This window comes from Podarcis filfolensis, assembly GCF_964270895.1.
Source record: "Podarcis filfolensis genome assembly, chromosome: 4".
Classification (NCBI taxonomy): Eukaryota; Metazoa; Chordata; class Lepidosauria; order Squamata; family Lacertidae; genus Podarcis; species Podarcis filfolensis.
The window spans coordinates 45,052,047-45,076,724 of record NC_139607.1 but is presented as its reverse complement, the minus strand read 5'-3'; the positions used below and the strand labels follow the sequence as shown (position 1 = coordinate 45,076,724).

Genomic DNA, 24,678 nt, shown 5'->3' with positions numbered 1-24,678 from the left:
AATTCATGATTAAATCCTTATCTGAGAAAAGTAGTCGGAGCAGTTTGCTAACCAAAACTAGAGAAAGGCATCCCTTCCTTGGCTGTTTCTGCCAACAGAGCACCATAGGGCCAAGGAGAATCTGTGGGAAAGATATAGGCGTTTCCCAGAACAGATGATATAAGCTTCCATCCAGTCCTGTGGTAGTTTGAAGGTTGGCTTGGATGTAATTTCTCATAACCCATTGCAGCACTCAGACATTGGCTCAAGGATCTGCACTACCCCTCATGGGTTTATCAAAAGGCTGCGTGTTGACAACACATAGGTGACCCTATGATCACTCTTGTTCAGGTCATGTGTGTGTTAAAATTTTTGTCCTGCCTATCTCTCCAAGGAGCAACTAACAGTAGTAGAAACAGAATAGAACAGAAGTAATCCCTAAAGAATGCCTGTATATTTAGAAGTTAATAAATTTAACAATATCCAACCTCTTTAACAAATTATCATTATTTAGGGAAGCTTCTTAAGGTTTAATGTTTTACTATGTTTTTATATATGCTGGAAGCTGCCCAGAGTGGCTGGGGCACTTCAACTGCCTCCCTAAAATGAGATGAAAATGAGATTAAAAATTGAGTATCATCCGCAAGCCAATTTCAGGATTACCTTCCGCAGCACTTTCATATAGATGTTAAATGTTGATTTACTGTTGTTTTAGTGTTTATTGGAAATGATGTTTTAATGTTTACTGTGTGCTGCCTTGGCACTTACTGAAGGGCAGGTTATAGATATCTATTTTAAAAATACATAAATGAATAAAATGGCATACTTGATTATTGTGTTCAGTGTAAAAAAGAAAAATATTGATTCAAAATCTTTTTCAGTCAACTTCGACTGACTCATTAGGTTGATTACCAATATGAAGTTATTGTTGATAAACATAACCTTTTTTCTCATTTCCTACTTAATTTTTTTTATTATGAATTCTGGGTAAGTGTAAAGATAAATTGAAGAATACACAGGGATTTCCAAGAGTTTTCTCATTGACTCTTATTTAACACCAAGAGTATCAGTAGCATCTAGATAACCTGGACTATGTTTAAGACTGTTAGAAGCCTATAGTTTTCTTTTTAAGGAAAAAAAACATCAAATGACATAAACAATATCACATCATCTCTGTTATGAGCAAAGTAATGTTAAATCTGGAAATTATAGCAGTGTTAACTGTTTTTCTGGATAAATTATATCTGGAGAATTACATTGGTTTGTAATTCCTAGGCTGTAATATAGTAAGTTTTTATTTGCTAATTTAATGCAGCCTACCTTGTGCCCTCAAGATGTTTTGGACTATAAATCTCATCAACCCAAGCCAGCATGGCTGGTTGAGGCCAGAGCTTCAGATACTCTCCCCAAACAACCAGTAGTCGCCTTCATAATAATAATGGGGAGGGGGTTGTATCTCATACTTCATTCCATATTAACATTTAAAAGTCTGCTTCATTTGTCATTTAAATGTCTTTTGGGACTCAATTAGTTTAAAGGTCATCTATGAAAATCTGCTTAGAATTGCTGCTTTGCATGTATATTAGTGAATATACTTGCATTAACTTATTTTTAACATTAGTGTTTATATTGTAGGCTTATTGCGGTAACAAATCATAAAATGCACTCAGTTAGTCTAGTACATTTATACCGAAAAACACGTGTTGCTCATAATTTCTAATGGTCTCACTATAACAACATTCCTTTTTACAGTAAATCATGCTTTCATAGTTGTAGCTGCAAGAAGGACTGTGCAGTAAGCTACACTTTTTAATAAAATAATTCTTTAGGAGCCTCAGAATATGGCATAGAGGCATTATGTCAAGTCTAGGTGCTTGTGTAGTCCAATCTTCTCCCTCACCTGTTGCTTCCCAGATGTTTTGGAATACAGTTTATTTTCTTGCCCATTGTACACATCACATCATATTTTTACCATCTCCTCCTCTTTTTAAGATGTACCAGTACATCAATCAATTAATTGCGCGTTTCCTGAATGACTTCTTCTATTTTACAGATATTGAAAGGAGAACTGGAAATCAAGAGAAAGACTATGGATAAACTCAACTCACTCAGCCAAGATCTCCTTTCAGCTGTGAAGAGTAAAGCACTATCTCAAAAGCTGGAAGGGTGGTTGGAAAATGTGGCTCAGCGTTGGGATAGTTTGGCACAGAAACTGGAGAGCAGTTCTAAGCAGGTTTGTCATCACTATTGTCCTGTCAGCTGATGACAGTTAAATCATATGCCTGTGAAGTGACTGAAGTGAAATTGGCAAAGTTTCAAATCTTTTTCATTCTGAGCTTGTTTTAGACATGAGCTTCTTCTGAACTAGAATAGGGTTGTGTGAAACCTGTCCTTTCATTTCCACAGGGTTTTCCACTCTGCCTCACCAGGCTTTCAGATATTCACAAAAAGTCCATGAAATATTTTTGGTTCTACAAATACGTTTTGCACAGTTAGGGGGTTCTTCATTTTTTACCTTGATAAAAGCTGTTGTGTGAACTAATGTGTATCATAAGGGTAGACTGGCACATGCACATTTATATTTTACATGTGCAAGTGCACACACAATTTTCTGGTTCCATCTTTTAAGGATTTTGTTGGATTCAGGCTTTGTTGTAGTATAAGAAATAGATGCCTCTGCCATAAAAACCATAAAAACCAAATGTGATAGAAACACCCACATGCTTGTTCAAGGTTAACAGTTACTCATGTGTAAGGAGAGGAAAATAGGGTGGCTACTACTACCATTGCTGATAAATGGTTACTATAGAGATGCCACACCATGTTAGTGATAGAAAATGGAACAGAGATCTCTATAGCCAATCTAATAAATCATTAATTTGCTGGGTAACAAATTTAAGGTTCAGCACCAGTTAAATAAAATTGTGTGCAATTTCTTATGTATGCTCCATTCCAAATATTAGTAGAGTGACTTTATTTGTTAATTTAAATAGGAATACGAATTTGTTTGTTAATTTACATAGGAATACGAAGCCACTCCCAATATTGCCAATGAAGCTGTTTGTTTCAAATATTGCTTCAGATGAAATTTGGTGCCAGCATATAGATGCTCAGAACTGCATTCATGATTTTTGTTAAACGTATCAAAACATGATGGGCTTCTTCAAAAATCCTCAGCTGTTTGGCTGAGAAAGAACTCTCAAATGTTCTTTGAACATTGCTATAAATTTCGCAATGCTGTGTTTTGCATGGGTTTGGGCTATGGAGTAGGTCTCATCATTTTGCTATATATACTGCAACATAAAGGTAACATCTGAAGGCAGAATCTGATAAATCTGCTGTTTCTTACCTCTTGGCATTAATTTATTGATCTAATAAATTGATATTTGGCCTGTCAGGGAAAACCTCACAAGCTGCACATTTAAATTATCTGAATGCAAATTGCCTCCATTTTTGGACTGGTTTACTGTTTACTACAAAGCAGAAGAATGCCAGGGATTTTATCTCCTTGTGAAATTGAGAAATAAACTTTTAGCACTCATCAATTTGCATGAAGCATTAGCGAAGGCATGTTTTTAATAGTAAGGGATGCCACTTGAATATGTTTTGGGACAGTAGCAAGGCAGGCTTTTCAAGCCACTGAATTATTTTCCAGCCCATTAATCCAAGCCACAGAAAACCAGTTTCGCCCTTCCTTCCCTTTAAAAAAAAACCTTCAAAAATCAAGCTGTCAAACTCAAGTAGGCACCTATCCCGGCCTGCCTTTGATAGCTGCATCTGCAAAAATTGCAAGAGGTAATCCAGTCTGTAAAAAATTTGTAGAACAACAGGTTCTTTTGCAGTTGGTGACCTATTCTCACAATAATTTTCTTGCCATCCTAGTTTTGTTATAGATTATCTCCCTATGCAATTTAGTGGAACCACTTCTCGTGGGGTGTCTGAGGCTAAGTTGGGTTGCCTTTGCAACTGAGGATTGCATGTACTGACGACAGCCAAGCGCAAGCCATTAAGATCACTGCAGGGAATAGCCTGGGCTGACTGTTCCCCTGACAGTGCCAAGCACTGCAAACTCAAGTTGCAAGCAGGCTAGTAGTTGCCTTTTATAACTTAGGCTATGTACACATTAGCAATCTGCAACACAACAAGGTTGTTCCCCCCTGCCGCTATTCAAGTCGCTTTATTACATTGCTGTGCACACTAGAGACAGGGCAGGGTTTTCTTCACCCAGCATGTATTACAGTGGTACCTCGGGTTAAGTACTTAATTCATTCCGGAGGTCAGTTCTTAACCTGAAACTGTTCTTAACCTGAAGCACCACTTTAAAGCTAATGGGGCCTCCTGCTGCTGCCGCGCCGCTGGAGCATGATTTCTGTTCTCATCCTGAAGCAAAGTTCTTAACCAGAAGCACTATTTCTGGGTTAGCGGAGTCTGTAACCTGAAGCTTATGTAACCTGAAGCGTATGTAACCCAAGGTACCACTGTACTTGATTTGTTTCCACATACTGAACTCCAATTCACTTAAGCTTTTTGTGGTACTGAGACCAAGAGAGGATCCACACCATACATTTAAAGCACATTCAATGCTCATTTAAAGCACATGGCTTCCCACAAAGGATCCTTTGAACTGTACTTTGTTAAGGGTTCTGGGAACTGTAGTTCTTTGAGGGGGAAACTGCACTTCACAGGATACATCCAGGAAGCCCTGTGCTTTATATGTACATCAAATGCGCTTTAAATGTATGGTGTGGATTTGCCAAAGGGGAACTTTGACTAGCATGAGGTCTGTAGAAAGAACCGTCGTGTGTTCTACCACAGTAACATCTGGTATGCTTTGTTCTTATGTGTCAGGAAAATGTTGCCCTGGAGGGCAAGAAAAAGAACCATTAATGCCATCAAGAATGCTTCCTCTTGTCTAAAAAACTGTTCCATTAGTAAAAATGAGCACAGGTCATTTAAGAAACACACACAAAATAAATTGAGTGGTTGTGAATATGTAATAGGTTCTTCTTTACTTCAGTTAGTTTTCTAAGCTATATGCCTTTGTCTGCTGAAGTAGCCAGCTGTTGAAGCAAAGAATATGAATGAACACATACATATTCTCTAATTTGTTTCACAAAATCCAACTTCTCATTTTCACCTTTGTTTGCTTGACTTGGTATAAATGGCATCATAAATACATTCTATTTACGTTTCCTCCTGATTTTTATATTGACTTTTTCATATGTCTTATTCACCTAGCATGAGTCAGATAAAACAATTTGGCTTGAGTTCAATACAGTGTTGTTTTGTTCTGAAGGTCAACCCATGAACAAGGAAGAGCAGTTTCTCATTATTTTCTATTGCCACTCCAAACAGTCTTTATTAAAGTCTTTCAGGCAATGTGTGACCTCTGTTTCAATACTTCTCACAGATTTCACAGGCTGTTGCTACCACTCAGACATCACTAACACAGACAACAGTGATGGAAACTGTAACTATGGTGACCACCAGAGAGCAAATCCTGGTTAAGCATGCTAAAGAGGAACTCCCACCACCGCCGCCCCACAAGAAGAGGCAAATAGTTGTGGATTCTGAAATTAGGAAAAGGTGAGGACTGGGGAAAGTGCTTAAATGAGGGAACATTTTTTCATCAACATTATTAAAATATAGAAGTATTTATATACTGCAATATCAGGACAGTGTAAATATTGAAGATTTAAATTAAAGTGCAAATGTTTAAATGTTTAATGTTATCTTTTAAATCAGTGGTATATTCTTTTCTATAAAGCAGGCTTTTTTTCTAACTGGGTTACCTGATAATTTTAATGTTTTATATAATCTTTCTCATGACATAAAAATCACATCTGGAAATCTAGCAGAATGTAGCAGAAGTTCAGCGCTCATTTCCATGTTAATTGCTTCCAGAAAAAAATCTGCTTGCAACCCCATTATCCTGTAAAATTGTGGGAGTGTTGTGCTGTAATTTCCCTGCAGTTTTTTACGGATCATGCCACCCACCCATGGTTCAAACGAGACATAAAGGTGAAAAGGCTACCGTAACTACACGAAAAACAGAAGACTCTAGTCTGCATTGAGGTGGTATTCTAGCATATGGTTATTTCCTGCCATTGTCAAAGGGGAACAGAATCATGCATGTGCCTAAAGGGTGATAACATGTCTGATGACGTTCACTGTTGTGTCCCATCATGCTCACTGATGTGAATGGAATTTAGTGTGACATGACAGTATATTGCTCAAAAAGCCACAGTTCCACCATGCAACAGGTAATCCAGTGTAAAAGGAACATTAGAAACCAGGGCAGAGGCAAGCATTACAAGCAGGAATACTAATACAATAATCCCCACGTCTGAATCAAGAATCACCAGCAGGATGACATCACAAACACATTTAGCTGTGTGATGATTCCAGCAAAGGCAATAAGATTTGGCTGCCTTCGCCTTTCACATTCCTCTTATGAAGATTTGCCATGCAACCACTGGGGCTGCACCTAGTATAGTACCATTACAGGGCGTTTCCACCTGGATGCCTGTGCCTTGGCTAATGCAATATGTGGTTGGAGGGTCCTACAGCAGATCCGACCACCTTAATACCTGCAGCCTTCTCACTCTAGTAAGGTTGGCTGTTGTACTTTCCATCCTGCTGACTGAATACTGGGAATGGGGGAAAAGTACTGTTGTGCTTACCTGAAGTGTAGTTTTCCATAGTTAGCTTGGCTGCATGTCCAGTTATAGTCACCCCTTAGTTACATTGTGAGGTAGGATTTTCTTTCTTCTATGACTCCTGATTTTCTCAAGCTTGCCGAGTCTGCAAACTGCATCATGGGAGACCCACCTCCCCAAAGGTTGCTGCCTCCCTTCCACTGAGATGAGGAGGCAGCAACCTGACCTTCTGCTGGGAATGGGATACTACGTTTCAGGTAAGTACAAGTGTGCTTTTTCTGCCTTGAGTTCCACAATGAAAGAGCCTCTGAAACAAATGAAGATAAGAAAGACTGTCTTGTGCCAGGCTCTTTGTTTTGCTTAGGAACACTGGAAGGGGATAAGAGTAGGATGGAGACAGAAACAATAGCTGTGCTTTACAATTAAGTTACTATCTTCATCCACTGGATGGACTAGGCATGTCTGAAATTCAAACTAATATGGACCATGAGAACCAACTGTAAAAAGCTAAATATGTTTTGAGCCTCTTTTACATGCAGGATGACTGCAAGTCTCCACACGTCTTTAATAACATTGCTCTTGTATTCAAACCTCCCATGAAAAGGAGAACAAAAGAGGGTGCAGCTGCAGCAGTTTTTTATTCTGGATCAACTTAGCTTCAAAGCATCAGTCATGCAGACCTAAAACTGCTTCAAAACATCTAGTGCAGACCTTAAAACTTGCCCATCATCAATCATGGCTTTCCCAAAGTGAACTCTGGGGGATTGCAGTTCTGAAAGGGGACTAAGGACCGCTCGCAGATAAATCTCACAAACCTTGCCAAACATTCTCTTTTTTCTTGACAACTCTTTTACCCAGTAAAATAAATGCCAATCGAGATATAGCATAAATGCAGAGCTCAGTATGAAGTAAAATATTATGTTATTTATAGTTACTATAGTATTATTTCATTTTCACACTGCTTTTTTTTTAAAACATTTGTGTATGAGGGACGGGTGAGGATTTACATTTTTCCCTGAATGCTTCAGTGGTTCAGGATGTGAGGATTGAGGAGGAGGACTCTACTCCTCTAGAAACTGGAAACTGCCTTCCCAGTCCTGGAGGAGATGCTTTTCCAGCCTTCCTGCAAGAAGAATAGAAAATCACTGATGAACACAAGATTTTTCTTTCTTCACCTGGGGCATCCCAGAAGAAATTTCCCACAGAAATTTCTACTACTTTTTTAATTCTTCCTGCTGTTGAATAAGCTAAAATACTAGATGTGTTTTTTAAATTCTACCCTCTGATACTTACAACCTCTGAAATACTTGTGAATGATACACTTTTTAGACCATAGCTAAAATTGCTCTGTACATATAATATGCCATGTCACTGTACAAAGACTGTTTGTCAGAGCGTCATTGTAGATAACTCTGGATCAGAAACTAGCTGCCAAGCCTTTTGAAAAAGGAGATGTATATTTAAAGCAGGATAGGTGCTCCATCTAGTGTCTTCTCATTTAGTGAATTTTAGATAAATATCTTGTTCTCTTTACAAAATAAACAGCTGATTTAAGTACAGCCAAAATAAAATATACTTTTAAATACAGTAATATGACTAAAGCTACTGATTTAATGTGCTCTGAATTTTTGCTCTTCGGCTCCTACTGAAAATCATGCAGCAATATTTCCATGCTCCATACAGTACCACTTTGCTCAAAACAATAAACAGTAGCTGGCAGCCAGACTCCGACAATTTGAATCAGGAACAGTCTAGTAGAATATTTCAGCCATAGGCAACTGCATATGATTCATGAGCCATATGTTATTGGAAATATTCTACTGTGATCTTGCACTTTCTAGTTATGTCTCTAGATAGGCTGGATATGTGGCTCCTTGTCACACCACAGCTTCTCCCTTCAGGGTTATGTGTTGTATCATAGCTGTCGTCACTTACCTGTTTGTTTTCTGGAGGATTATTCCTAGAAGGCCTCTGCAGAAAGAAGGGAGAGAGAATGATACAAGTAGTGAGGAACAGGGAAAAGAAGAGAGAATATGAAATTTTAAAGAGAATATGAAATTCCAGCAATAAGAAATGAACAGAAGAATTGGAACTGAAGACCTTAAGTGCTTGCTTTTTGCTGTTGACCAGATAACTCGAACTCTCTGCGTTATCTATGCAGCATGGGATTTTTATTACTTTTACCTAAAGTGGTCTCCTTTTTGGAGTGACAGACATGTTTTTTAAAGGCCTGTTTTTTTCTCAATACACCTTTTTAAAATTGTTTTTTAATTGTTTCCTATCTGGTCAGATTCAGATTTTTAAGAACCTCATTTTTAATTTGTATGAAATATACGGTACACTTGATTTTTTCAAGTCAAACTGCAAGCATCTCTTAATAAAGGTCTTAAGAATTTTTTTAAAAAGAACCAGGAAAATGGAGCAAGGAGAGGAAGCAAATGGAAACAAAAGATGAATTGATTTCCTTCAATACTTGCCTACTGTGTCCTCCTTTATTAGAGACAAAACTAGGTTATGTTGATCTGGCAATGCTTACATGGAAAGAGTCTCATCATACTTACCATGTAGACTGCTCTAATGACAAAGAGAAATGTCAGTCACTTCCTGGTTGTTTGAATATATTGTATTGGGCAATATAAACAAATGCAACAAGGAACTGTGGGCAGGCCTAACCTGTACTAGCAAGCAGAAAATACTGTGCCCGCTGCTAAGTACCAGACCATCACAGAGCAAATCTCTCAACCAAACTGTTGTGAATGGAGGCAAACCCATCTTCCCATAAAGAGAAGCCATAGGTGTGTGGCCTGACAGATGCCAGTCACACCCCCCCCCCGGTCATTGTTCAGGTGTCACCTGCCATGCCCCATGAGCTCCACACAAAGCAGCCCCCTCCAAGCCAGATGCCAATAGGAGATGGTTAGTCAAGTGCCCTCCACACAATGTGTCTGAGGGTACTGGCCGTTATCTAAACCTCTTACCTGCCCATACTAAGTGCCAAACAAGCCAAGCAACCAAACTGAACCCTATCCCACCATAAGCAGATCAAATTAAGAATGAAATAGCTGAAAAGAAGATCACCTTAAATTCCGGATACTCAGCACCATTTGGCAACTGGGTAAGCCCACTCTAATCAAGGGTGAGAGGGCAGGATGCTACTGCAAAGCAGAGAAGGAAGACTCAGGTGTTGAGCAAGCTGCTATATGCCAGCTCCTCCCCCTGAAGTTATTGGCCCATCAGGCAATGGGTGCAGGCCCTCTCCTCCACACAAGACTTCTTTATTAGACTGGAGCAAACCCACTCCCAGCTGAAGGTAGGAAGTGACCTTATTACATATACTGGGGGGGGGGACTACATTAAAATAACTTAAAATCCCACCTTAAACCCTGAAATTCAGCATGTGAAACTGGAGTTGTATCTGTACTAAAGGCAGAGCAACCCCTTAAATTAGAATGCATTTATACATTTATAAAAGGCCTGCTATATTGACAGATTGTGTGATATATTCAGGAACGCAGACTATTTAAAGCCTTTTTGTGTGTATGTCTGTAATTATGATAGCTCTTTTTCAGTTTTAATTCATACTTCTGGTTTAAACATCTGGTGTTAGCTTTAGTATGTCTTAGAAATATCCTGTGTATTTTTCTTTTTCTTTTTCTCTCCCTCTTAGGTTTGATGCTGATACAACAGAGCTTCACAGCTGGATGACCCGCTCAGAAGCTGTACTCCAGAGCCCAGAGTTTGCAATATACCGAAAAGAAGGGAACCTGTCAGACCTCAGAGAAAGAGTTAATGTAGGAAAAAAATCATATACTTAACAATTTATATTAGAATCACAGAAAAAGTTTGCTAGAAAACCCTGTCTCTTGAAGTACAACTTGTGTTTGACTATTTACCATCCATTGTTAAACAACCATGTGTTGCTCTTTAGCCTAAGTTTGAGAAAGGGAAATTTTTAACTCAAAGCTTCACTGTCACCCATCCTAGCTGCATTGTTTGTATACAGGACAGGGTGAGTGCTACGAAATGTAAAACTCACTGTTTGCAGCTTTGACAAACATCCAAGGCAATGCATAAAAACGAGGAAAGTAAATGCTATTTTTCAAAACATGAATTCTGAAAAATCGTGCCCATGAGTTGACATATCATATCCATTAATGGATATGATATGCAACTATGAGCTGATATTGTTGAATGGATGGTACATGGCTCAGGGACAGTGCACCTCTCGGTGTCAGGTGCTGGGGGCAAGAACACAAGGCAGTCATGTCCTGTGCATATGGCCAGCCACTGTTAGAAACAGAATCTGGACTAGCAGATCCATCAAAGCAATGTTTTGGTTCCAGCCCTCCTCCTTCTTGAGGGTAGAAATGAATATATCTGCCAGGATTTTTAATCATCAAGCACTTTTACAACTGGCTTGTAAAAACATAAACCCAAAAAGCCATCTTATGCATAATTCAGTACAGCTATGCCTTTAAATGTGGTGGATCAGTAAATATTCCTGCACATGATGTTTGAAGGAACCCGTGTGTTTACATACACAGCTAATTTTGTAAAAATGCAGAACGAGATATTACATGCACAGCTTGGTGTTTCCTGAAATGCTGTTTTCTGTGTGGCCTACATTTTCAAAGTAGTGTTACTATTGTGCATTTTTCATTATCAGGCTATCTCAGTGGTTTCCACAAACTACCTAATTGGAAACTGTGTTTTGTTTGTTTAGAAAACTATGTGCATTTGATATTTCAGTCCAGTAGGTTTGTTAGCTAGCCTGTGGGACTTGAACTACACTATCTAGCCTTAAAAAGGTAAAGTGAACCCTGACTATTAGGTCCAGTCGCGGACGATTCTGGGGTTTATTAGCTTAATAATTCAGAACCTGAGCTTTTCCTCCATGGCAGCAGAAAGATTGTATGCCTTTTTGAAAGTTTCGTTCTAGCACACCTGCTAAAGAAGCAGGAATCCTGCGCTGCCTTGTCCCGATTCTAGTAACCAGATCTGCAAGGTTGTGTAGAACATCGCAGAGAACCAACATTTCATCTTTTATCATCTCCTTTTATGCTTTTTAATATTCCTCTGCTATGAGAACAACATTTTATACTTATGAAAAATCAGGTGTATAAAGCAGTGATCTGAATTATTCATGTTAACTTTTTATATAAAATAAATAATCCCTTGAAAATATTTAATAATATGAATTGCTGAATAATTGTAATGTACACTTTCAATATCTGAGGCTTACCTTGGCCTTGGACAGAACTGCTCACATGGGACAAGTAAGATTTGCTTCCTGATGAGTTGCTTCCTTGCCACTATTCAGCAGGCAACCTTCCTTTAGCTCAGTCCAGAAAGGACTCAGCATATTTTGAACTGCTAGGTTGGCAGGAGCTGGAGCCAAACAACAGGAGCTCACCCCGTCATGAGGCCTTGAACTGCCGATTGGCAAGTCCAAGTGGTGCAGTGGTTTAAGCCACAGCGCCATCCGTGTCCCTTATTAGCTGTAAAAGGGACAGCTATTGTTTGTTTTAAACATAGTTATGCAACCATGAGCGCTAGGTTCTTGTTTAGCAGGTTATAACTCATTTTTAAATGTCTTCCTTGTGAAATAGTCAACTATTGCTCTCATGTTGCAGGCCATCGAACGAGAAAAGCCTGAGAAGTACAGGAAACTCCAAGATGCAAGCAGATCAGCTGAGGCCCTGGTAGAACAGATGGTGAATGGTAATTACATGGCAGTTGATTTAGATAATCTTCTTAGGGATTTGATAAAACACACAAGTTCATATTTTTCACATGAATTATATTAGCAAAGCACTTTGTGAAGGAACAGTTAAGTAAAGTAAGTTTGCATTTTTTGTATGTTTCTTTTGAATGATATCTTGTAATTAGAAAAGGAGAAACACTTGAAATTTAGCACCATGTGCTGACACATAGTTCAAAATTATTTCTCCCCCCCCCCAAAAAAAAATAGGGTCCAGGCTATTAGCAAGCTGGTCTCAATCCTCATATATGAATTCAGTTCACAGTCCCATTTTTTGGTCTTAAGCTTTGGAACTGAATTTGTTTATCTTAAAACTTGAGGAAACTAGAGATTATTTAAATTATCTGAAAAGGATTAGACCTTATTTTTAGTATGTGTCACTTTGATCACATGGCTTTCCTGTAGTTTCTTCAACTTGTCTCCTTTACCCCATAATAATATGCTTTTCTTCTTTCCTTTAAGTGTTTGTATCCACTTGTTCCCGCCTGCCAACCTACATTTTTTACTTTATCTGTCTCTTCTTTCAGTCTGTGCATCTACCACCAACAATATTTTCAAGACCAGTTTTTACAATCCTATTTGCCATCTCTGTGCATTTTGCTTCCCATTAAATATATAATTCAAAGATCAGTTTCTCTGATGGGCAGTTATATGGGCAGTTACCATATAATGTTTATTGTTCCCCTTTGATTGTGAATTGGATTTTTTTTAAAAAGAAAATCTAATTTATTAAATACCTAGGCTGTTCTTATGCACTAAATAACAGAGTGCAAAGAGTACAGATCTAACTGTTGTATCTTGGAGTAGATTTCTAGGTCTTTTACTCTTCTACATACAGAAACAAACTGGCAAGATAGCATCTTTCATTGCACATTTAGAGGGCCTGGGATATGCTGTGTAGCACAGCTGTGCCCTACCATAGAGCGGTATAGTTATAGAGATATGATGGCCCGGCACACACACACACACCACACACACAGAGAGAAAATTGGGGAAATGTCCCCCATCATTTTTCTACGTGACCTTCCTATTTCTGGGTGTGGCCAGTGGACTCAGTAGGGGTCCTAAGTGGGCTGCCCTCACTGTCATCCTATCCCTCAATATCTTCTGCCTGGGATAGTTGCCTCAGTCTGCCCAATGGTAGGGTTAGCTCTGAGTAGTGCATGTGCGGTAATGCTGAGGACCAAGCACCAATTGTTGCCTTAGCTTCTGCTAAGTGTCCTGCTGTTGAGACAAAATAATTGATTGGCTTAGCAGCATACGAAGCTGCCTTGTACTGTGTAGCCCAATGTTGTCTTCTCTGACCACCAGTGGCTCTTTCACATCACCTGCTATCTGATAGAGCTAAATCGAGATGCTAGGGATTGAACCCAGAGCCTTCTGCGTGTAAAACACACATTGTGATCTTGTGCTATAGCTCCTTCTCTGTTATGCCAGCTGTCTGGGAAGCATTTACAGTTGAAAGTTTTCTCATTTAAAACATCAACAAGACTTTATGTGTGAGTATTGTTGAAGTACCTTCCATCCTGATACCAGTGTTGCAGTTTGTAGAGATATGAATGGATGATTGGTTGTTATGACAGATTAGAACAAAGTTCTTGTTGTACTGAAATAGATGCTCACTGAATATATTATGTTAGGAGGCATCAAAATGAGTACAAAGTGAATTTGTAATGATATGACACATAATGAGGATGAAATCTGGTATATTCATTCCAAGCATCCTTGGAAGTCGAGAGCTAAAACTTATTGCTCTACATTGAAACTATGGCTAATGAAGAACGCATTTGACAAGGTATACTTCACATTAAGTGGCATTTCAGAAGACTTTGTATATAAGGTGCTGAACAATTAAAATTATTTTAACACAATTTGATATGCACAGTACACAAGGTAATAAAATTAATGAAGGCACTTCAGGTACTGATCTCTATGTCCTTTGGGGACAATGTATTTATTCACTGCCGATATCAGGGGTTGTTCTGAATATAAAATGTGAAACGATTTATGAGCCATTAACCTTGAAATTATAATATATTACCACAGAATTGGTATTGTATTATTCATCATGCCTGATGTTGATGGAAAGAGTTATGTACCTGCTTAACAACGGTGGCAACGTTTCTCCCCCAAAATTATGTATTCAGGAAGGACTAGTGGTTAGTGCAAAGCAACTCTGTTATGTAATATAACTTGCAATAAACCATGAAATTAAACCATTATACTCAATTAAATCAGCTTAAATTTGCACACACACACCCGATATTTAAAGTTATTACACTCATCCTTCCAGAGCAATCCTATGCACGTTTATTCAAAAAGTAAGGTCTTAATTATATGTTATGCAAAATACTTGGCTTGCAGCCATATTAGGTTTTTTAAAAATAATAATTTAAAAATCCTAGTTAAGGGTTTCCCAATTTCCCTCAAGACTATAGTGTACAAGCAGAGGAGTTTGATCCTTTGTCATCTGAGATCCTGATAAAAATTGCCATTAGTAAAAGAAAAGAAATACTCAGGTGCCAATGGAAGCATCCCCCTCTCCCATATTGTAAACTGCAGCACCAGGACATGATTTCCATTGGCGGTCATGTTAGGGATGGTAAGGTTTAAACCTCCCTTCTATGCATGCTACAGTCCCAGTGGAAATCAGAGGGCCCTACACCTTGAATTATTTTTTTAAAAATATCTTACTTGATTTTCAGGTGAGGCCTAAATCTCATTGAATTCAATTAAGGATTGTATCCTTAATTTGCCCTTAGGGAGACAGAAGGCTTAAGCCATGTGATGAGATTATTTAGAAGATGTAGGACTTGCTTGCACATAATACTAACAGTTATAGGCAGTATGCTTCTGAATTCCAGGTGGCATCTTGTTGGTCAATGTGAGAACAGGCTGCTGGACTAGATGGGCCATTGGCCTGATCCAGCAGGCTCTTTTTGTACAGCTTAGTGATACCTGAATTAGCAATCAAGAGCATGAGCAAAACTTCAGCCTTATGCAATGCTGGCTCCCCTCCCCTTTGCCTGCATGGCCGCCAGAAGGACTGCTGCAGCATTTCATTTCGCTTTCACAGAATCCCAGTTTAGGTTTAGGATCAGAGTTCTTCTTGACCTAGATTAAGGTTACCAGATGCCCCCATTTCCCAGGGACAGTCCCCATACAAAATCCATTGAAGTTGAAAGTGTCCCGGGATTCATTGAAAAAAATATGGTAACCTTAACCTAGATAGGCTACCTTCCCAAGTTGACGAGCCCCACCTTCCCCTCTTTTGGGATATGATAAGGGACCCAGGATATGACATTTTATGTGGATAATGAGGGAGAGGGGATCATGGCAACCTTTACTACCCATTGGTGTGTTCCCAACTGGACAGTTTCTGGATATTCTATTTTACTGAGAATGTAGCAAAATAATGATTAGGGTTTAAAAAAATGTTTTATATACAATCCAGTAATCAAAGACTTCCAGATATACAGTGCTAGGATTTCCCCAACGTCACTGCCTTTGATATTATATTGTGTTAACATTTGCTCTGGCAAATGCTGTTCATCATTCTCTTCCTTGTTGGCATCCTGTGATTTGGGATGGTCTGGCGTTTGCTCTGTGGGCTCTTTGTACTCTGTGTTTCCTGCTTGCTGTCCTTTCTCTGACCCTTTTGATTTGTAATCTGTGAGGATGTAAATTAGCAAATTGTATCTCTGTTATCTGGGGCAATTACTTGGTGTATTGAACTTCCAAAATAGTCATAGTAATGTTTTTCTATGTAGTATATGTAGGGCTTTGGCAAGATTCACCCTGTTCCTAGTACACGTGTGAATACATACTGTGCTAGTTTACATTTGCTGCCCGGTGGAAAAAATTGTCTTCTTTTTCTGTGTAACTTCCCATTTCACACAATTGATTTCATTAGTTCTACATTATCTTATCCTAATGCTTCATTTTTGCAGTGCAGTTCATCTTAGCAATAATACTTTCCTAGACTTTTACAGGGGCATTAAAATCCTCTCTCCACTAACGCACAACATCTGTATGTTCAGGATCATTTCTTTGATGATAAATCATTTGTCGGTTTTATGAGATTTCTGATAGAGAAATAGGGTTGTTAAATTTCTTCTTTTTTTATCCACTGTGACCTAAAAATAAACGTTTTAAACTTCTCTCTCTCCCCCCCTCCCCCAAATCTTTCCTTCCTTCCTTTCTAGAGGGGCTTAATGCTGACAACATCAAACAAGCCTCAGAGCAATTGAACAATCGCTGGATTGAGTTCTGTCAGTTGCTGAGTGAAAGACTAGCATGGCTGGAGTACCAAAATAACATCATTGCCTTCTACTCCCAGCTGCAGCAATTGGAGCAGACAGTAATTACTGCTGAAAACTGGCTGAAAGCACAACCCACACCAACGGCAGATCCTGGTGCAGTGAAAACACAGCTAGATAAGTGCAAGGTTAGGAATTCTGTCCTGGTCTTTGCAGTATTGTGCTGCATACATATTGCTGCATCTCCTTTAGGTCTAACAATCAGGTTTTTTCTGCAGAGTGGGAAAAAGGATATTTGTATTTTACTGTTCAGCTATATTGGCAGTCCTATAAGAGGATCAAGAAACAGGGCCTGCTCACATATTGGCATTTTCAGCTTGTCACTGGGCTGTGTTGGCATAGTGGTGCAATGTATTTTATTTGAACAGGTGGTGCTCCACACAAATGTTCTATCTGGATTTCCCCATTTTCATGCTTCCATCATGAAAATTAGAGCGTCAAATTGTACACAAACTTTCACATGAGCACAGCACTCCTACAGGTCTTATGCTGGCCTCATGTATGTACAGTGTGATCCCATGAGATCTGCCCCATATAGACTATTCCACAATTCTCTTTTTTCATACTTCCCTTAGTAATGACCATTCAGCAATAGTGAAGGGCAGCAGCAAATGTCGTGCATGACCTCCAACCACGGCACACAAAAGCCGATGCAAAATTTCAGTTCCATATTGCATTTTAATATCTGCCTTTCTTGCTCTTCTGCTGAGAATGCAAGTTAAATGGGGAAGGGGAAGGAGTGAGAAGTAATAACCATGTTATGAATGAGAAGCTATGGCAAACAGAGGCACGCCTACCATTTTCCTGCTAAAGGAGATCAAGGTGGCTTTGACAGATACCTAGAGCATCTCACAATGGACACTGTGGAGACTCTTGAATGATGCATAAGGGATTGAAAATACAGGGAAAGGGAAAGTGATATGTTTTATGCAAATGGAAATTGTCTACACTAGGTAAATATTGCAATTCTATCTTCAATGTCTATGGGTGGATTGCAGGTGGCTCTTAGATCTCATTTGATAATTAGTACAAAACTCTGTGGTGTGGTGATTAGACTATCTGCCCATTTGCACTATACATTTAAAACAGTACTGTACCACTTGAAGCAGTCGTGGTCCCCCCCCCCCCGCCAAAGAAAAAATCCTGGGAACTGTGGTTTATTAAGGGTTTGGAAATTAGTTAGGTAAAGGTAAAGGAACCCCTGACCATTAGGTCCAGTCGTGACTGACTCTGGGGTTGCGGCACTCATCTCGCTTAATTGGCCGAGGGAGCTGGCCTGGTGTACAGCTTCCGGGTCATGTGGCCAGCATGACTAAGCCGCTTCTGGCAAACCAGAACAGCACACGGAAACGCCGTTTATGTTCCCGCCGGAGCGGTACCTATTTATCTACTTGCACTTTGACGTGCTTTCGAACTGCTAGATTGGCAGGAGCAGGGACCGAGCAACGGGAGCTCACCTCGTTGTGGGGATTCGAACCGCCGACCTTCTGATTGGCAAGTCCTAGGCTCAGTGGTTTAACCCACAGTGCGACCCGTGTCCCGTTGGAAAATAGTTAGGAGACCCCTATTCCCATCACAGAGCTACAATTCCAGAGTTCCCTGAGAAGAGGGTTTGACTACTAAACTACTCTGCCTGCCCAGAGAACAGAGAACATTGCAATAAACAAGTCTTGGCTATCTTTGTCCAAGAATGGCTGTAGTTGGCATACCAGTTGTAGCTGGTAAAAAACATGCCTAGCCATTGATGCCATCTGAGCTTCCAATGACAAAAATGTTTTTGAATGAGAGAAATATAGACTTCAGCGGGCATTTAAAGTAAGTTTTCTGATGTTATGGGTAGTTTTAAGTGGTTTTATTTTTATCGCATCTTTTTATTGTTACAGTACAACACCATATACAGATGTGAAGTGGTATATAACTTCTTGAAATAAAAATAAATTAATTCATTCTTACTTTTAAAATATATTTATATATTATTATACAGGATGAAGTCATCCACTTATCAACCCTTCAGCCTCAGATAGAAAAACTAAAGGTTCAAAGTAAAGCATTAAAAGAGAAACAACAAGGTCCAATGTTTCTAGAAGCAGATCTTGTTGCTTTTACCAACCACTTCAATCAAGTTTATGATGATGTGAGAGCTAGAGAAAAGCATCTACAAAGAAGTAAGTGTTACTGTTATTTATATCTCTTTGCCTCCCAAAAATCTGTGAAACAAAGCAGACATTTAATTTGACGTGTGTGTGTGTGAAAATGGGTTGTATCCAAAATAGTACACATCCCATCAACACAAGGATTTTCACTTGTAGGTCAAGGCCCCCAAGCCACCCCCGGGAGAATAAAGACACAGAATTTAAGGTTAATGTTAATGGGCAAATTTAGGTCACACCTTTATTGGTTACAGAATGTGATGCCCCCTTGAAACCGCATTATGAGTCTAAATCTTGTTTGTAGTGTAAATTACAATACACTATGCGCATTTACCTACAGTGTTCTGTGGAATATGCAAAAGAGTTTTATTGATAGTGTAGCTAATTTAGAGAAACAAAGCTGGTTCCTGTTTGTAAGGGAAAGTGTTAGCAAGCAGGAGAAAGGATGAGACTTTTGCAGATGTTGATATATGTTGGGACTAAGTTTGTGGTTAGTCTGAATTCTTGTGATAGCTTTAACTAAATGCTTGTACTTTTGAAATACTGTTTTTCAGTTGTTGAGAAGTTAACAAAGATACTTGAATGTTGAAATACAACATTTTGCTGTATTTATATAGTTAGGAAGAAAACAAAAGTGTTGCCTTTCTGTGTGCTTTGAAGTGTGTCTCATGTTCTCTCTTGAAAGAAAAATCATACTTTTAAACTTTTACATAATACTAGCTCCTTCTAGTGGCTGTTGCAGATGTACTGACTGATCCATTCCTGAGGAAACTCAGATGCTAGGAACTGCATGTTTCAAACAATAAAGCTATGCTTACTAATAAGCAATGTAGCTTATATTGCACATTTAAAACAATCAATTTTTGCCATCAGAAAAGCAAGTGCATTATTCTGAAAAGGTGTGTAAAGTTTTCCTTCATAATTCTGAAGCTATAGCAGTCGATTTTTCTCATTTCCTGTTTCCAAAATTTAAATGAAGGCTATAATCTCGACACCAAAATGAGGCTTCAAACTGGCATCTACTGGCAATCCTAAAACATATGTGTTGGTGACTATTTCACTGACATACCTTGTGCCCTGTTTTTGCATCAGTTTAGTGTTCTAGAAGTTAGTAACCATTTTCATTGGACAACTACACACAGGGTAATTATCATGACGTACTTCCTATGTATGATTTAGAAAATTTGAGAATTATGAAGGCTCCATGTTAGAATATAATCAAGTAGATTTTTCCCCTCACCCTGTCGTTTTCATGCTAGTTACTGAACAGTTAATTTAACCTTTTTTTGGTCTGTGAAAATGTACGGAGAAGCTGAAACTAGTATTTGGGACTGGTTTGCTGAGAAGGCATAATTTTTCTATCAGTTGTGCTTCATATGTAGCTATGAACTCATCTACCAGAGTGTACTTCTAGAAAACCCCGTATCAGTCAAAAAGAGCATGTAAAGCATGTAACCAAAATGTTAAGATTTGACTTTCTTTCATTTTTTTGTTTTCAGAAGTTTGAAGAACATACATATTTTTAACATTTTTGGTTTGCATTAAAGTTCTTGTGAGTAGGACACTCTGCTCATGGAACACTTCCATTGGAGAATAAGGGGGAGCATGATTTTTCACTGATTCCTCCTTCCATTGTAGCTATCTGTATCTCCCCAAACTGTTCTGGAGGTGTGGAGGAGCTGAGGTGGCATGTGGGTGGGAGCTGCAGAGAGAATGGAAGTCAGAAATTGCCTCCTTCCTCCAGTGAGATCCTCCATTGGATCTCAGCCTCCCTTTTGCAAATAGGAAACATTTTTCACGGAAGAGCAGCTCTGAATCTGATCCTTTGTATACATTTTAATAGTATTCTGCTTCTTAATAATGGCTCATATATAACATAACACAGAATGCTGTGGTAAGGGTATTTTGTACAAACATTGTGTAGGAAAATTAAAAATATTGTGTCACATTATTGCTAGCAGTGCAATTTATACTTTAGGCCTCAAGCAGTTTGAAGCATTATACTTTGCAGCAATAGTTTTTGTTAAAAATACTGAATGCTCTTTTGAATTATTCTGTTGCAACATGATTCTTTTTTGCTGAATTTATCACTTTTTAAGATAATATTTCCTAGGCTGCATTGTCAGATACAGATGAAAGTGGCTTATATTTTGCAACACAAATACAATCTCATTTTCTTGATTAATTATTTTCTCTTTAAAAGGAGAAACCAATTGTGAAATTTATTAGATAATATCTTCTTTTCTATCCCTGCTCTATATTTTTTCCAGTAACATATGCAAACTACTATCCATGAAAAGCTTTTCAGCAATCATCCAGTACACTATAATAAAGCAAGTGATGTTTGTTTTCATATAAATAATTTAGAAGAAAAACTCCAGTGAATAACCTCAGTGAATGCTCTTTATTCAACTTCTTCTACCATAGTAGTACATCAGATAAACTTATTAAACTAGTAGCTGGGCATATATTATATTTTGTCATTGTGTTGGTTTTCAAATTCTGCAATATGTTGTTAAAATTGTGGGGAATAGATAGAAAAGTGTGTGTGTGTGTGTGTGTGTGTGTGTGTGTCCCATGCCTATGAAACATCAGGAAATTTGCACTGCCTTTGTAACTGCCATTACCACACATTAATATGAAGTCATATTAGGTGCTATGTAGGACACAGAAGTGACAAAGAGCCTGTTCTGAGAAGTTAGAATCTACAGGCCTATAAGTACATTACATATGCAAAATCTGTTTACAGCAACCAAACACTTGGTTTTCTGAAAGAAATTCTTTATCTCTTTACTGTGTTGGAGAGCCATAGCTCTTTTATTCAACTACAGTTACAAAGGTTTCTCTGGGTAAAAAAAGCATATTTAAATTGGTTTTAATAGAATAGGTGTATTGTGCAGTAAGATGTACAAGGCAAAAGTGAGGAAGAGGACAGGGTGAAATAAAGGACAGTAAAATGGGCTGACAGAGAAGTAATAGGTGGCATATGCTGCAGAAACGAGGAAGCTACAGTGGTTCAGAAAAGATTTTGGTGAAGAAGTTACTTGTGAATAGGAATCCGAAAGTTGAAAGAGGGAGACTTGAAGAAGATGGAAAAGCCTCTTCTGGGTAGTGAAGTGTGAATATCCTGTTATCTGTCCTGAATCTATTTAAGAGTTCCAATCAAATGTTCACAAAGGCTCAAGTGTTCACAAGGCACTTGCAAATTAGCCACTCCTCATGGCTGAATGCCTGGAGCAGAGGAAGGTGGCATAGGCAGGTAATTTCAGGCCTTGGTGGAATATATTTTCTCGGTGGGAACTGTGAATACAAGTCCCAAGATCCCAGTGGCAGGATAGAGATGCTTCACACATAACTTCCATTTTGAAGAATATAAATGTGATGTTTTCTTCTCAGCAAAAATGATGCATGAGCATCAATTTATTGCTAAGTATTCTGGTGAGAAAAAGATGCTACACCAGGACCTGGATCTGGCTTTCCCTTGTCTTGTCCTGCCCCATGGTAATCATCTGGAGAATGAGGCATGCAGCAGCTGATTCCAAGTCAAGACCACCATAGCTTTTATTACAACTCCTCTGCTCACCTTAGGCTTACCCACAAATGCTTGATGCTTATCTAAGGTATCAAAGCTTATGCAAGTGGCCTCACTCTCAGTCTCATGAAATTCCTATTTACAGGCATGCAGTATCCTGCACCGATACATTATGTTGTCCTAGGTGAATGAAGCACATTAAACAGCATAGCAGTAACACATCAAGTGACCAAGTTGTGACAGGTTTATGTTTAATGTTTCCCCCCTTATTTATTTCTGGTCCTTTGCAACTGTGTCTGCCCCAGGCAGCCAGTGGAGATCCAAAGTCTCTGGACTGCATCCCCTAGAACAAGTGTGGGGAGCCTTTGGCCCTTCAGATATTGTTGTACTCCCATCAGCCCCAGCAAGCATGGCCAATGGCCAAGGATGACAAGTAGTTCAGCAGCATCTGGAGGACCCAAATTCATTCACACCTGCAGCTGTTTGGTGGTTTTCTAAAAGTGCACACAAATATTTCTGTTTCTCTGTCCAACATATTTACATAACCTATGCAGGCACCCCTGGAAAGCTGACAGACCCTGCGTAAGCAGCTCACCACATGGGGTTGATCTGCGACACTATCTTCCCAGCAGAGGGGTTTTAGCCATTTGCCAAGAAGGACAACAGGCAAGGCAGCAGGGAGGTCAGTGTGGTGGTGATGCATTTTCAGGAGCGCCAAATCGGCTCCTTTGCTACACTCGCACTGCACCAATGTCCTTGTTGTCTTGCCCCTCTCCCTCCTGGTCAGCACTAGTGACTCATCTCTGAAAAGCTAGTCTTGGAGCCTTCACTCTACCCAGTGACTGCTTCTGAATCCAGGCAATTGCTCAATTTGCCTCTATGGCTGGCAAGCCCTGGGCATAGGAAATAGAATAGCAGAAGGGTCAGGACTGACTGAAAACTGTTTATAAGGATCCAGGATAATGAAAAATCGATCAGATTTCAGGTGTTAGTTGGGAATACTTCTAAGAGAATAGGGTCTTCTATAGCTATGCCTCTCAAGGCTAAGCAGAGAAAAGGCAAGTCTTCTGAATTAACTTTGTGAAGCTGTTATATACAATTACAGATTGGCATTCCAGATCTGTAGTATGCTTTTACAGTTAATATTGTGTGGCCAAATGTCAGAAAATGGATTATTTCCAACTTGTGTTCCTCAGTTTGAGTTTTCTCAACAGCTACAATTAGAACTACTATTGAAAGCAGAAAGTGTCTGCTTCACTCTCATGCAAGCCACATCCTATTGAAATCAATGGCAACATTCCAGTTGGCTTGAATGGATCTTTATTTTATACCCTAGTGAGTTGCTGGTGCCTCCACAGATGTTAACCTATTTTAAGGCATCTGCAATGCCATTCTAATGGGGGCAGTTTAATAAAATGCTATGTTAATGTTCTAATCTAAACATTTAACAGATGTCCCAAAGAGAAGATTGCTTTTATAGATACTCTGAATACAATAACATCAACCATAAAAAGGATATTGGCACTTTCAGTAATAGTTTTTAAAACAGACTCCAATTCTAAATAACATGAGATGTGAGAATATGAGAAATATTCTTGGGCCAGCCTGTTGATTCTAAAATTAAACTTTTTCATGTTATAATCTGAGGCAACATGCTGATTACATTATGTTGTCGGAAGCCCTGGGGGGTGGGCACTGCACAGCCCCCAAACTGAGACAAATCTCTCCGGGTGTCTTCCTTGTGGAGCGCAGCCCAGGACGTTCATAACTCTTCAGTCCAACAGCAGCAATGTTGCAGCAGCAACACATATCCGAAAATATGTGCACACTCAAACAGCAGAGTAAAGCTGGAAGCTGAAGTGATGAGGTGTGACATCTAAATTATATTTATTAGGCAATATATACAGGACAAAGCAATCATGGCGTCCTCTCACATCTTCTCCAAGACAGAGAAAAAGTACAAAAGTACAAAACAATGGAAGAGATAGGACTTGCTTCTGTTCTCACACTTTCTAAGCGTGGAATGTAAACACAGACATGTGATTGGGAGCAATGGGAGAGAATGAAAATGCTGACTTCTACCTATTTCTTTACTGCATGTATGATGTGCTCATTCTTAAACATGTTTTGAATCTCCACCATAATAATCATAACCTTTTCTGTGTTATTTTCACAAATGGTTTTCTCATATAAGGCAAAAAGCTCAAGTTTGCAAATCCTGAAAATGACCTTTTATTCTAGTGATTATTTTATGGTGTGGCAGAAGAGTATGGGCCAA

General features: G+C 39.0%; 1 protein-coding gene across 19 annotated transcripts in view; it reads left to right on the top strand.

Moving 5' to 3' along the window:
- DMD (dystrophin) overlaps positions 1–24,678 on the top strand; it is a 953,416-nt gene that overhangs the window by 386,562 nt on the left and 542,176 nt on the right. For all 19 annotated transcript variants that reach the window (XM_083612216.1, XM_083612211.1, XM_083612219.1 and 16 more), the window contains 6 exons: positions 2,033–2,212; positions 5,390–5,565; positions 10,306–10,429; positions 12,272–12,359; positions 16,605–16,846; positions 18,703–18,883. In XM_083612216.1, coding sequence (XP_083468342.1) covers positions 2,033–2,212; positions 5,390–5,565; positions 10,306–10,429; positions 12,272–12,359; positions 16,605–16,846; positions 18,703–18,883 — 991 coding nt within the window. The remainder of the gene's footprint in view (positions 1–2,032; positions 2,213–5,389; positions 5,566–10,305; positions 10,430–12,271; positions 12,360–16,604; positions 16,847–18,702; positions 18,884–24,678) is intronic.